At 40.6% G+C, this 15,455-nt stretch overlaps 1 protein-coding gene across 1 annotated transcript in view; it reads left to right on the plus strand.

Annotated features, from left to right (window-relative positions):
* cerkl (ceramide kinase-like) overlaps positions 1-14,259 on the plus strand; it is a 77,327-nt gene extending 63,068 nt beyond the window's left edge. Inside the window, exons 7-15 of the mRNA XM_053328322.1 lie at positions 4,614-4,744; positions 4,884-4,958; positions 9,315-9,492; positions 10,049-10,079; positions 10,408-10,438; positions 10,545-10,653; positions 10,747-10,843; positions 12,890-13,086; positions 14,181-14,259. Coding sequence (XP_053184297.1) covers positions 4,614-4,744; positions 4,884-4,958; positions 9,315-9,492; positions 10,049-10,079; positions 10,408-10,438; positions 10,545-10,653; positions 10,747-10,843; positions 12,890-13,086; positions 14,181-14,259 — 928 coding nt within the window. The remainder of the gene's footprint in view (positions 1-4,613; positions 4,745-4,883; positions 4,959-9,314; positions 9,493-10,048; positions 10,080-10,407; positions 10,439-10,544; positions 10,654-10,746; positions 10,844-12,889; positions 13,087-14,180) is intronic.
* The last annotated feature ends 1,196 nt before the right edge of the window (positions 14,260-15,455 follow it).

The raw sequence follows: 15,455 nt of genomic DNA on the forward strand, positions 1-15,455 counted from the left end.
AAAAAGGGGAAAAAGGAAAGAGAGATAAAGTGGGGGTCCATCAGTCAAGGGGGAGGGAATTGAGAGAGCGAAAGAAAACCAAGAAAGGAAGCCACTTAGTATAGAATTTGTCAGAGTTACCTTTCATTGAATATCTGATCTTTTCCAGCTTTAGAAAAGACATAACATCATTGAGCCACCAGGAACTAGATGGAGCTTTGGTAGACTTCCAGCGTAGAAGGAGATGGCGTCTAGCCAGTAAGGAGGTAAATGCTAAAACATCTAATTGATCAGAAGTAAACCGATTATGATCTTCTGGAAGTCCAAATATGGCGACATGGGGGGAGACTTCTATAGTTAGGGAAAGTATTTTTGACATGGTATCAAAGTAGTTCTGCCAGAAGCCAGAAAGTTGTGAACATGAGTAGAACATATGGGTTAGATTGCATGGCGAAGCATGGCACCTGTCACAGTCATCGGTGACATCAGGATAAATTTGTGATAACCGGGTTTTGGAAAAGTGAACTCTGAATAAAACCTTAAACTGTATAAGTGTGAGGCGGGCACAGGGTGAGCTTGTATAAATTTTCTTAAGAGCAGCGACCCACCAATCCTCCTCCAGGGACAGAGACAGTTCTTGTTCCCAAGCAGCCTTGACTTTAGTAAGTGGGGAGGAATCAAAAGACAGAATTTCAGTATAAACTCTAGACATGATAGATCTCTGAAGTGGGTCATGACACAAGAACTCCTCCCATTTTAGACTGGGGAGAGAGGACGGAAAGACCGGAAACAATACTTTAGCACAATGTCTAATTTGGAAATATCGAAAAAGAAGGGAGGAAGATGAAATTCTCCTGCTCCTATGCCATGTGGAGAAAGTTGAATCAGCAAGTGCCGGTTGAAACAGACAATTTCTCAAAAAAGGAGCTAAAGTAGAAGCTGACTTAAATTTAAAGTGTCTCCTAAATTGATACCAAACCTTGAGTGTGGAAAAAACCACTTGATTATTTGAAAAGCCAGAGAGGTTGGATGGAATAGAGGAGGTAAGTAAAGCAACCAGGGAGGATGAAATACACGAGTGGGCCTCCAAGTTACACCAGGGCAGATCTACAGATTTATACCAAAACAAAATGTTCTGAATATGTGCCGCCCAATAATACATTTGAAAATTTGGAAGTGAACTTACATCTCTGAAGCGTGGATTTGCAGATCCTGGGTGGCTTTCCACCCCACAAGAAGTCAGAGATAATACTATCAATTGTTTTAAAAAAAAGCTTTGGTAGGGAAAGTGGGAGACAATTAAACAAGAATAGAAATTTGGGAAAGATAAATTAATTGCATTAATTCTTCCAATTAATGAGAGAGGTAAATTTCCCCATCTTTGGAGGTCCAATTTAATTTTTGACATCAAAGGTGAAAAATTAGCAGAAAAAAGAGAATTTAAAGTTCTGGTTACATTGATCCCTAGATATTTAAAGCCGGAGGGGCTCAATTTAAAAGGGACATCACACTGTGTGAGCTGTAATGCTGAAGCGTTGATAGGGTAACATTCGCTTTTAGAGATATTCACTTTATAGCCTGAGAAAGATCCAAATGTCTGAAACGCAGATAAAATTGTAGGTATAGAAGAGACTGGATCAGAGACATACAACAATAAATCATCAGCATAAAGCGATAATTTAAACTGTGCTCCCGATCGTGAAATCCCAGTAAAAGTAGGAGAGGATCTTGATCTGTTGCTGGGCCCTGGCTCGGCGCAAAATGTCCACACAGTCCTTATGATAATGTAGACGGGCGATTACTGGGCGAGGGCGCTCACCGGGTTTCGGCTTCGGCTGGAGAGTACGATGAGCGCGGTCCACAAGAGGCTCTTTCTCCACCTTGAAAGCCTCTTTGAGCAAAGAGGAGACAGCCGTAGCAGTAGAGGAGGTGGAAAAATCCTCAAGAATCCCTACTAACTGTATATTATTGTGACGAGATCTCGCCTCCAAATCATCGCATTTATTATCCAATCTCACCAGTTCCGCAGATATATGCTCCACTTTAGCTTGCAAAGTAGCAATGTCGTCGGTGCAGGTGGAGAGTGATGTTTCCACTGTCCCCATAGTGACCTTCAAAGTACTCACTTCAGTCTGGACCTTTGTAATACTGGCTGACAGCTCCGACTTCACAGACTGTAGTTCAGTCTTAATTTTGGATAAGTTCTCGGTCATGGCCGCTTGAAGCTCGGTTTTGAAGATAGCCGCCATCTCGACGCGGAGGGACGATAGCAGCTCGGCCTTGAAGGCGGAAGAGTGAGCGCCGTCTTCGGCTCTGGCCGGACAGGTGGGAGAGTCACTCCGAGGCGGGGTTATGGTGTGAGAAGTAGGCCTCTGTGGTTGGGCTGGCGGTTTGGGCTTCGGAGGCATGTTAAGCAGGAAAAAAGACCGGCGCCGGCGTTTGAAGTTAGATTATGGTGAAAAACTTTTAGCAAAGGTTGTTGCAGGAGCATGGGGCGAGGCGTCCTACTCCATCAGTCGCTACACCGGAAGTCCCGTCATTGTGTATCATTGATATGATTGGCTGTAAGTTTGTCCAGTAGCATACAGAAGCATTTGATCCACATTTGTTGATCCTGCCTCAAATACGAGGAAATGAACCGCTCCTCGCCAGACCCTACCTCAATTGTGGTAGTAATAATACAGAATGATGAAAACTCTCTGGAACCAGCAGCTCGTCATACTTCCCCAAACCTACTGAAGAGCGGAGCAGGGTTAATGATAACACAGTCAATGCTGGTTGTGAATGTGGCTTCTACATTGTAACTTGTAACCAACAAGATCGAGATTTGGTCAGTGTATCTCTTTCTCTACTGCCACTAAGCTTGACAGGCCATACATAATTACAGTCGCTAAACTATGATTGGACAGTTGTTTTTGAGGGAGTGGTTTATTGTATGGTTGATTACAAGTCAAATTTAAAGATGAGGTTACGTTTAACATCAGTTAAAGTGTAACTCTAGTTTATTACAGTGGAAGATGTTGAATCTAAATTAAGTCATAAAATGGGTTGGGTGGAAGGTGATGTTTACATAGAAGGTAATATGTTGTGATTGAACTGTGGCATTGTCCTTCCTTAACACACTGAAACGCCTGATAATTAACTTTACTAACTGTTATTAACTGTTACTGCACACACACACACACACACACACACACACACACACACACACACACACACACACACACACACACACACACACACACACACACACAGACAGACAGACAGGTGAGCTCAAACCCCAACTGCTAACTGAGATAATATTATTAATGAAAGTAAAAAATAAGTAATGCAAGAAGCAAATAACAAAACAACTACTCTTCTCATCTATCATAGTGTGTGTGTGTGTGTGTGTGTGTGTGTCTGTGTGTGTGTGTGTGTGTCTGTGTGTGTGTGTCTGTGTGTGTGTGTCTGTGTGTGTGTGTGCGTGTATGCGTGTATGTGTAAGCAGCTTTTGTGCTCAGCCCTCATAAAGCTTAATGTGCTTAGAAAAGATTAGCTCAGCGTTGCTAAGCTAGCTGCTGAGTGTGAGCGTGTGTGTGCGTGTGTGTGTGTGCGTGTGTGTGTGTGAGGCTGCTCTGGTGAGGATTTGGTTGAAACCTACATTTGCCAATTAAGTTGGCTGTTACCGTGGTGACTGGAGCTTCAGGTAATCCCAAAGGCAGGAAAAGGGGAGGGGGCGAAGTCTGTTTACATCACATTTGTACTGCAGATACCAACTCTGAAGATGAACCCTCTGAAAACATGAACACACATGTCAAACAATCAAGTTATGATTAGATTATTATATTTACTCTACCATTACTACATATAGACAGTAATAAAAAGAAAACAGGTAAATACACACCTGTACACATCTGTACAAACAAAGCAGAGTTCTACATGAATGTTTTCTTCTGCAGTTTTGCCCACAATTTTCAGAACAGTAGACAGGATGTAAAAATACAGGACATTTTTCACTAGCCATAAAAATGCATTTAATTTATGCATATTCTCTGTAAATGTGATCTACAATACATACGTTATGGTGTAAATGTTTGTTCTTGAGACTTCTACACTGTAATTCTGGTTGGAATATGTGTGTCATTTTAAAATGAAAGATTCCCATAAATATCACAGAGGACATGGCTACATTGCTGATTACAGCCCTGACAGTTATTGATGCCTTTTAAAACGAAACAAAGTTGTTCACATTTTGATAACATCTCAGACTGTATCATCATTTATTCATTCTAGTTTTCTCTCACTACTGATGCTGCTTCTTTTTCACTTGTGGTTTTGAGCTGAAACTGAAGCATAAAGCTTCTTCTGATCATCAGAGTTGAATGAGTGTTTCCACATTCCTGTCTACAGTTCACTGTTCCAGTGGACTTTTATTGTGAAGTTGACATGATTTATTTGTGTACACCTGTTGAAAATAAAGGAAATTCTTGGGTGTTCACTATCACTACATTTCCTTTCTGGCTTCAGAAGATCAGATTAGTGATCGTCTTCAACTTCTCATGAACAGTTCACAAGCTCACTTTTATTTTGGCCTGGATGACTGTGGTCTTTGTAAAGTAGTCTCATATTGTCTGTCTCTACCTTTGTGTCAGGGTGGTGTGTGTTGGTGGGGACGGTTCAGTGGCAGAGCTGTGCCACGCTCTGGTCCTCAGGGCTCAGCTGGATGCTGACTCTCCAGAGAAACCAGTGAAACCAGTGCTGCCACTGGGAATTATTCCTGCTGGTAAGAGAGGACACGCCTCCATATCTACAATACAGTACAGTACAGTACAGTACAGTGTGGACATACCACATCATGTAATCACCAAATAATGTGGGAACTGCAGGACAGGTGATGTCTGTGTGTCTGTTTAACTTTCCAGGTTCTACAGATGTGGTTTCCTGTTCTGTTCATGGAGTCAGAGATCCAGTCACTGCAGCTCTACACATCGTTCTCGGTAGGTGTTAATGGTTCTATGTCCTTAGTCATGTTGACTATAGTGGTTTCTGCCTTTTCTTAATTTCATCATGTAGGGGTGGGTGTATTCTACCTTTTCTACATCTATAGTATCATTATTATGAGTATGTGGGTTCTGTCTGTTCAACATCTGTAGTCACGTTGTCCTAGGTGGGATCTACCTATGCTAGTCCTGTTATCACATAATCCTGGTTGGGCTCTACTTGTTCTACTTATATTATCATATAGCCTTCTGTGGTTTTCATCTTTTCTAGATCTATATCATATTGCCCTGTGTGGGTTCTAGAACAATACTCCAATTGTCTTGGGTTGGCTCTATCTTCTTAGATCTATAAGACAAGCATCCTGGGTTGGTTTTACTTCTTCTAGATCTGCAGTCACATCCTGACTGGGTTCTTTCTCTTTTAGATCTAAAGTCACATAAGCCTGTGTCTGTTCGACCAGTTTTATATCTGAAGTCACATGGACCTGTGTAGGTTCTGCCCTAACCCTAACCCTTTATTCTGCTATAACTTGTACTACTTGTTCTAAATCTACAGATGTCTTGTCCTGTTGGGTTCTGTTAAGTCTATACTGAGTGTCTTGTTAGACTTCTTTCCTTTCTTTACCTGTGGTATACCTGGAGTTGTTTGGTTTAGTGTGGTACTTGTATTACCTGCTGTAGACAGATACTCAAATCATCCTTGTGGATTCTGCCTGTCTTAGATCTACAGTCATGGTATTATCTGTGGCTGTTCTAGATATATACAGTTGCACCCTTCTCTCCATTTCCCTTCCTCTCTCTCTCCCTCTCAACCTCAACCGGTCGAGGCAGATGATCGCCCATTTAGAGCCCAGTTCTGTCTGAGGTTTCTTCCTGTTAAAAGGGAATTGCTGCTCATGTGGAAACGTTGATTGATTGAACGGATTACAGATATGTAGCATGATTTTTGTGGGTGGATTCTGCCTGTTGTGGATCTATAGCCACACCATCCTAGGTGGGTTTTGCCTGTAGTGGAATTATAGCCACACCATCCTAGGTGGATTCTGTCTGTTGTGGATCTATAGCCACACCATCCTAGGTTAGTTTTGCCTGTTGTGGATCTATAGCCACACCATCCTAGGTGGATTCTGTCTGTTATGGATCTATAGCAACATCATCCTAGGTTGGTTTTGCCTGTTCTACATCTACACTTGCATCATCTGCCTGCTTTAGATCTTCACATCATCCTTGGTCAGTTCCACCTGCTCTAAATCTACAGTCACATCCTGGGTAGATTCTAGATCTGTAGTCAAATTGTCCTGGTTTGGGTTCTTCTTGTTCTGGATCGACAGTCACGTCATTATGGTTGGGTTCTAGAACAATACTCCAATTGTCCTGGGTGGGCTCTATCTTCTTAGATCTGGCTGCTACTGGTTCTGAGTCTAAACTGAGATCATCCCATGTTCTAGAGCTATTGTCAGGTAGTCCAAGGTGATGCTTTTGGTTCTGTGTCTATATCTACATTAAGCTGTTTGCTTTGGTTGTACATCTACAATCATGTCGTCCTGTGTAGATGCTACCTGGATTCTATGTGTTCTAGTTATATAATGTGTCTTTGGTGGGCTCTAGTGGCTCTAGATCTACAGTCACAATGCCATTGTTTTCTAAATTTGAATCGAAGCAACTCACTGGTAGCCAATCAGGAGTTTGTTAAGCTTTGATGTGATTGGCTGGTGGTTTGTCAGGCGGCGGGACTGAACTCTGGTGGGAGGGTGCAGACAGATGTCTAACAGCAGGATCAGCTTCACTCTAAATCACAGGTTACTCTGCTCCCCTGTAGCCCCGCCCCCTCCATCTCAGGTAAACACACTGCCCAATCAGTTGGCAGCAGGGCAGGCTGCTGTGTGTGAGTGACAGGTTGTGGTATCATGGTGGCTCATTAACACATATTTACACTGGAAGCTGTGTGTGTGTGTGTGTGTGTGTGTGTGTGTGTGTGTGTGTGTGTGTGTGTGTGTGTGTGTGTGACAGATGGGATTCAGTATTCAGTGGCACTAATAAGACTAATTACTAAACAATAGAAAAGAGTTAATTAGCAGGCAGGAAGCGTTTCCCACAGACTACAGCTGACTACAGGTGGTGACTGCTACATATCCAGGTGAATGTACGTGAACTATTATAACCCTCCCTGCTTGGTTTACTGTTTAGTATTGAACTGAGTGAAATATGTTTATTTGTTTCCATGCTGAGGGTTAGATAAAAATAATAAACGTGTCTGTTTAATGTTTAATCTATGAATAAGTATGATAATTGTGCAGTACATAAAACCCATGGAAATGAGTATTGTGCCACCAGCAGCTGTTTTCAGGTGAATATTGTGTTGTACAGCTGTTTAACTGACTTTGTTACATCCAGTTTGTCAGATTAGTAACTCAGCAAATATTGACAGTCGTCTTTTATCCTCTCTACAAAGTGACTTTATTGGATTTATTGTTTGTGATTTTTTATTTGCAATTTAATTATTTTTTATGAGATTAGTTTACCATTAACTAGACATTAGACTAGCCAATATAACAGCTGTCTGAAGCTAATGTGTTGCTACTGTAAGAGAACTTTCTAAGTAGTGTTAAGTATTCATTTAAAGTTAGTATGAAACCGTATTGGAAGCATTGTCATAGCAACGTGTAAACATTGGAGAAAACTAAGTATAAAAAAAGTGATCATCTAAATTGCTGGGAATCAATCAGTGCTGTTTGTGAACTAACAGGTAATATGTTCAATTAGGATCAGATGATTTTACATCAATAAATAAATTAAAATAAATAAATCAGCTGGCAGATATTGATTTCTGCCATTTTTAGAAAGCAAAGCAGGTTATATCCCACTGACACACTGACTGTTTCAACTTTAATCCTGTGCAACACAAACACACAGACAACATGCCATATGGTGAGGAAATCAGATTCTATCCAGAGAGACAGACAGGCAGTCAGTCAGACAGACAGGTGGGGCGACTGTAGTTCAGTAGGTTGCAGCAGGTATGTGACCAGATGGCACACTGTGTGTGTGTGTGTGTGTGTGTGTGTGTGTGTGTGTGTGTGTGTGTGTGTGTGTGTGTGTGTGTGTGTGTGTGTGTGTGTGTGTGTGTGTGTGTGTGTGTGTGAGACATCGTATGCGTATGCGTCGGAGCTGACGGAGCTTGTTGTTGAACAGTCTCGGAGGTGAAATTAGGTTCATAAGGGAGATATTTTTTTCCAGGTGCTTCTGTTTGTGCTGTGTTCACAGACTGTGGGAAAATAAACAGTAAACAGCGTTGAACGCAGTAGCCATGTGTGTGTATAGGGTTTGTGGAAGGTGTCAGACTTTTCTCCGGCTGGGCTTTCACATCACAGTCACAACAACACAGGAGGAACAATTCTCTTATGCTGTAAGTCAAGTAATAAGTCATGTGATGTGTTAGTGATGTGTGTAATGTGACACACACAAGCCCCTGCAAAGGGACACACAACATAAACCATGAGGTGTGAAGAGACAATACACTTCTGCCAAATACATTTCTCAATTATTTTTTTCATCTTGTGTGTAATGATAGTTTTTTGGCCTTCAAGTCCATGTAAAGTAAGAATAAATATGTGTTCTGAGTTTGACATACCACAGCAAAGTGTGTTGTTAACCACCCTGCCAAATTTGAATGATTCAAAAAATCACCAAATACTGTATATGAAATTAGACTTCAAAGTTGTGTAAAAATCAGCCTCTTTCTCTGCTACCAAACGCTGTGGGAGTGCCCGCCGAGTTCACTGAAACCCCACCCCCTACCAAGTGTCACCTGTCAATCAAAGTCACCACCTCTACCAGAAACATGGATGCTACGTCTGAGAGTTTTCTGCTGCTAACTCAGCTGCTAGCTCGGCGGCTAACTCAGCTAACTGGCTAACTGTAGACTGTAGTAGTAGTAGTGTGTGCTGAATGTATTTATACCTCTACAGCAGCAGGGCCGGGTTTATGCTAATCACATTTCAAATTTAAATGGTTGAAATGCTTTTTACATCTTTTTTAGAAATACATTCATGACCTATTCAAAAGAAAAGAATTCACTTTACACGGTCTTTAAAAACTTTCTCATAGTTTATAAGATCATTATTTTAAATGTAAAATCTTCAATACCTCTAAATGTAATTGAAGTACATGACTTCAGTAGATATAGTGAGTTACTTTCCATCATGGGTCACAGTCAGAGTATGTGCAGAAAAAGTGATACCTTAGCTGACTGTGTGTGTGTGTGTGTGTGTGTGTGTGTGATGGATAATGATTATTAACTCTGGATGATCATATTCATCATCAACAAGGATCTTTTTTTCCTCCAACCATCAGGTCACCTGCAGCAGGTGGACATGTGCAGCTTCTCCTCTCTCGGTCAGCTGGTGCGTTTCGGTTTCTCTGCCATGTTTGGTTTCGGCGGGCGGAGCTTAGCGCGGGCGGAGAAGAAGAGGTGGATGCCATCGTCACGGCGACGAGAGTACGCTCTGGTGAAGACTCTGGCTAGGCTGAGGTAACACATCTATACATTTATAGTCAGTTGATATGTTTTCTTTGGCGTCACAAATCCAGATATAAAATTCATGTGTATAAAATTCACAACATTACATTTATGTCTCTCAGTTTCAAAGTTGCTCAGATTTCAGAATTCAAGATAATCTGATAATCAGTCAAAGTGGAATAGAATCAATCAGACCTCTGTCCTATCAGGTTCACTTCTGTCAGTCACATGATCCAAAAATGACTATTTCAGGTGTAAATCTGAATTGTGAGTGAGTGAATCTTGTGAAATTTATGAAATTGCAAAAAAAACCAAAAACACCAAACTTTATTTTTTGGAAATTTAAAGGAGAATTCAACCTAAATACATTCAGATAGTTGTTATTCAAAATAAAATATTTAATTGCTGTAATTGAGAAGAGGTTACATTGTTTAATTACTCACTCATAAACTTATGTATTAAATGAATGATTAAAGGGCTCTTTGCATCCATATGAAGTCATAAATATGTGATAAATGGACACACTCTGACATCACATTTATTTCATGAATGTCTCTCTCTCTCTCAGACCAGAGGACTGTCAGCTGTCTTTTCTACCAGTGAAGAAGTCAAACAGGGATTTGTTTGCACATCTGTGAGCAACACACACACACACACACACACACACACACACACACAGAGTGACAGTTTTAGGTCACAGCATTAACATTCCTCTCAGTATCCACTCACACTTTAATATCACTTTATTATACACAGCAGCACATTTATACACTTTTACGCAAAATACAAATATTCAAATACATTTAAGAAGAAGAAGGAGGTCAAATAAAAATAACATAATAATAAATACATATGCATTCATAACAGCATTACCATCATAACCACTTTCATCATCATCTCTTCCTCAGAGACCAGGACCAGGACCAGGACCAGGACCAGGACCAGGCCCCAGAGTCAGGTGAGGCTTTGTCTCCATGGAAACCACCTGGACAGAAGATAAAATCTGGTTCATATTTCTGTCACTTTTTTTTAATTGTTTCTCTTTCTGTGATTGGCCGATGCAGAGGGGGAGGAATCCTGGACCACCAATCAGGGCTTGTATCTGAGCATCAGCATCATGTCTATCCCCTGTCTGAGTCCACACACGCCTCAAGGACTGGCTCCTAACACCAGGTGACGGTTCAATGAAGCTGTCCCACGATCTTGAACGCACCGCGTGGCGTAGTTTATCTCACCACGTCTTCTTCCACTTCCTGTTTGTGACAGATTAGCCAATGGTAGCGCGGCGCTGATCTCTGTAGGAGACACTTCCAGGTCAGAGTTCATCAAACACCTGAAGAGATACAGCAGCTCTAGTGGACAGGTGAGAGCAGCTGTCAATAAACTCAGTGTTAAAAAATGGTATTTCTCTAATAGAGTCTGGTTGCTAGGTTATGTGTGTTATGTTCAACTTCCATCTTGACCTCTCCATCACTCACACAACAATAAACACACTAGTTAGTGAGTAGATTAACTTGGTCTGGCCTGTGAGAAAATACACTTGACCTACTTTCTAAATATATACAGTCAGAGAGGAGTTGACTGTTTACTCTCTGACCTACATCCTCCTCATGTCTTCATGGGCCGTCCTGGAGGAGCAGCAGACGTATACAGTTACCATGACAACCCAAGTTTGAGTCCCACCATGGACTTTTTAAACCTCATCTGAGTCTGAAACCAGAGTCACAAACATCCACATGACAAGAGAATGCTAATTCACATAAAGATATAATGGTCCTGAGTTATAAGCAGGTAATTATGACAGTCTGTTGGTGTGAATGATGTATCATACAGGTGTGTGGGTTTTTTTAACAAGCATTCTGAGCTGGTACAGATGTGAGTAGGATCAAATGTGCAGATGTTTCCTGTTGTCATGATGCTGATTTCTAATAACTCTGCACTGATGTGATGCAGAGTTGTCTCACCAGTATCATCAATCTAGTTCCAGCAGCAGCAGCAGGAAGGTGTGATAACGCCAAAGTACTCTACCTGATCACCAAAGAACTAAAGACAGACAGTTAGTGACTAGCTGGTGAACACATTTAGCAGCTAAAGAGCCAGATGTTTCTGTCAGAAGTTGATCGAAACCAGAAATAAAAGTAAAAGAAGAGTGAATGTTAAACTTAGATTCATCAGCTGGAAACAAACACAACTCTAATGATGATGATCGTGTTTCTTAACATCTGCTGAACATAGACAGCTGCTCCCACACACATTCATCATAACATCTTTATAAAGACAGTCATATGTAGTGTAGCTACATCAATATGATCAACTAAATATGTTTAACCCTTACATACTGTTCATATTCTGACTCATAATTAGTCTCATCTTATGGGGGAAAGAAAGACATTCACAATCACGATCTTATTGTCCAGGAGAACATTTTATAGAATATGGATGGATACAATATGTTTGAATGCTGATTTATGGTTTGTTAAATATATAAAAACAGGTGAAATGTTTGTACATTTGCATATATAAAAATGTGTGTCAGATGCATTTTATTTCCATTTTTTTAAAACTGCATCACAGTCCAGCTAAAAAAAAGTGTATATGGTGTTTTTACATTTGTCCAATGTAAACATGGGTCAAATTTGAGCCTGAACAGTATGTAAGAGTTAAATTATATATATAAATTATATTTATATTCAAGATGTATTCACATGTAATCAGCACTGTAGTGTTGCAGTTGGACTAAACAGAACTATATATGTATATATAGTATATATATTATATGTTGTGTATGTTAAATCCTCATCTGGTTAATCTTTAATAAAATGTACAGTATAGTAGAAAAGGTTGTTATAGTTCTTCAGTCAATGTTCTTCCATCACTGCCAACAACACAATATGATCATTGACTGAGTTCATAGTTACAGTTCATAGCCAGAAAGGACATTTAAACCCTGCAGATAATCAGTAAACCTCTTTACCTGTAAAGTCAATAATGTGAAGGTAAAAAACCCAATTTATTCTGTTTATTGTTTTGGGCCTAGTTTTCAGCTGGTGCTTTATTTTCCTCATGTATTTGCCAGACAGGTTGTGTGTGTGTGTGTGTGTGTGTGTGTGTGTGTGTGTGTGTGTGTGTGTGTGTGTGTGTGTGTGTGTGTGTGTGTGTGTGTGTGTGTGAGTGTGAGTGTGTGAGTGTGAGAGATGGTCTCTGCTGCTCCCTGTTGGATCATCAGTGTATTACAGTGCAGACACAAACAAGAAGAATCCCAGTCACTGCTCCACATTAACAAGCTGCTTAACTACATCTTAACAAGCTTGTCTGTCCTCTTCAAGTGACGTTTGACCTGCGAGGACGCACACACATACACACTCCTCATATATTATTAGTCTAACTATCTTTGATTGTCTGTCTGCAGTTCAGTTTCTCCTTCGTGGAGACACACGCTGTGTCAGCAGTGAGGATCCGCCCCCGCTCTCTGATTGGCTGGTCTGAAGAGGACAGTGAGGACGAGGGTGAATCTAAAACTACACCCATCATCCAATCGCAGGGAGCCGTTTTTCCCTGGAACATAGACGGGGAGCTGGTGGAGATCTCTAATGAAGTTGTTGTCAGGTATGACGCTGATGGTGTTGCTATGGGAACATGACAGCTCTGCTTTGATTTGTTCAGGTTTGGAGATGATCATTGGTTATTAGTTTGTATCGTATGGTATCAGTTCATCTGGACTAAGGCTGCTCAATTAATGTTTTTAATAATAATGAGATCGCGCTCAATAACAAAGGTTTTATTTTGAAAAGCTTAGACCGGAAGCCATCGCAACTCCGTTAGTTTGACAGAAGCTGAAACACACGGCGAAATGTTTTAACTCTAAATAAAAGTGCAGTTTCCAGCCTGTGTCAGACGATGCTGAGTTTACTGACTGATTATTAAAAACCAGGATGTGATGTGTGAACTATCGTCATGGTAACCAGCTCAGCTCTAATATCTCTGCACATTTTCTGCTGTGTGTTGCGTTAAGATAAAAAGCTAAAGATAAAAAGCTGCTGCTGGCAGGGAAGATTAATTAAACCGAATGGTCCAATAAATGCAGCAAGTTTCTAAAGTTAAAAAAATCCTTTTAATAATCATGTTTTCAATTTTGACCCAAATAATCTTGATTATGATTTTCTCCATAATCGAGCAGCCCTAATCTGGACTATATTGTCTTTCTTTCAGTTCATTGTCAAACAGAAACTCAGATAGGTTCAATTCACTATCACCTTAAACTGTCAATGTTCTCAGTTAAGAAGCTACTGGATGATCTAACTAGTCACTGATGGACTGACATCAGTCCCTGAGACTTGTGACTCTACCTCCGTACAGTGGAGGTGATGGAATTATGTTTGTCCCTGTTACTGTTCCTCTGCATATTTAGAATATTTAGAGACCCCCACCAAATTCCTGCTGTTGACAGTGTGTTTATTAAGCCATGGTTGGTTGGTTAAGCAAACCAATGCCCCCTTGGTAATGTCCCCTTGTTTGATTACAGCTGGGAATCTTTGCTGCATTTCTTCCTTCTTTAGACAAATAAAACCAAATATACGTTTTTTATTTCATACTTTTGTCTTATTACGTCATATCTCTCTCTCTCTCTCTCTCTCTCTCTCTCTCTCTCTCTCTCTCTCTCTCTCTCTCTCTCACTTTCTCTGTGTGTGTGTGTGTGTCAGGGTCCACCCACGGCTCATCACTCTGTACGGAGAGGAGGTGGACGAAGCGGAGTCCAACGTCTCCTGCAGCTGCATCTGAATCCTGCAGAGGGCGCTGCTGTGTGTGTGTGTGTGGGGGGGGTCCCTCTTGTCTAAAGCTGTTTCCATGGCGATGTGAACTAATGTAGAAGTTTTATAGAAGCAAAGTAGTAAGAAGTAGCAACTGCTTCCTGTTTACGAAACATATTAAAGCTGCATTCATTGTTTTTTTTAGGCCGCTTGACTCGTGCAGCTTTTACCAATCAGTGATGTAACTCATCAGCTAACAGTTGGAACTGATGGATGAGGATTCCTGTTTTATATTCTAATTCCTGTTTGTCTGTATTTTAATGAGCAGCTTTTCTCTGATGATTTCATTTGTACTGAATATTTTTTTTATTACAAGTTTCATTTCCTTTTTATTTTTTATCTCCGTGTCTGGTTCTGCTGCAGCGAGGCAAACATTCATCTGTTTAGTTATGAGCTCAAACTTTCACATCAACCAATCAATCAGAATCATATGATTTAAAGTAGTTTGAATGGAACTCAGTGAAAAGAAGCAGAACTCTGGTTTCCGTACAGATGTTTGTGTTGCTGCGTGAGCAGAGCCAGACAGGATGAGCACCATGTGTCCACACACTGTACACATTTTATATCTCAATACTCTGCAGCTGTTATGTAGGCACTTCTTCTTTTCTTTTTTTTTTTACTGAGCTTATGCAAATATTTTAATAACAGCTGTGATCAAGAACAGAATGAAACAAACACAAGTTGTTGCTTAAATAGGAAATTATTCATTTAATAGACATGTGTTGATAAAGCAGTGAGACTCTCCAGTGCAGAACTTCACATATGCAAAAACTCAATATTAAAATATGTGTGTGTGTGTGTGTGTGTGCTTGTGTGTGTGTATTTACATTGAAATGAATTAAACAGGGGAAGGTAGTAGCTGTTTCTACTAGCTGTGTAATACATTTAATTAAAACATTTGAATACTAAAATGATTTTCAAGTAGTCTGCTATTATTTGTGACTCTGGCTCTGTCACACAGCATCTATTGTGCATCTTATTGTGTGCTTTAACACAGGCGTTCAGTCTTAATCTAGAAGCCCCCCCCCCCCCCCCAAAAAAAAGGAATTTTATGATTTGATTGAAACCACCTGAGTCCACCTCAAGTGTGCTACAGTCTGAAGGCAATAAGAGCACAATCTGTTCTCTGACAAGAACATCTGTGTGTGTGTGTGTGTGTGTGACATC

The sequence above is a fragment of the Scomber japonicus genome, chromosome 11 (assembly GCF_027409825.1).
Source record: "Scomber japonicus isolate fScoJap1 chromosome 11, fScoJap1.pri, whole genome shotgun sequence".
Taxonomy (NCBI): Eukaryota; Metazoa; Chordata; class Actinopteri; order Scombriformes; family Scombridae; genus Scomber; species Scomber japonicus.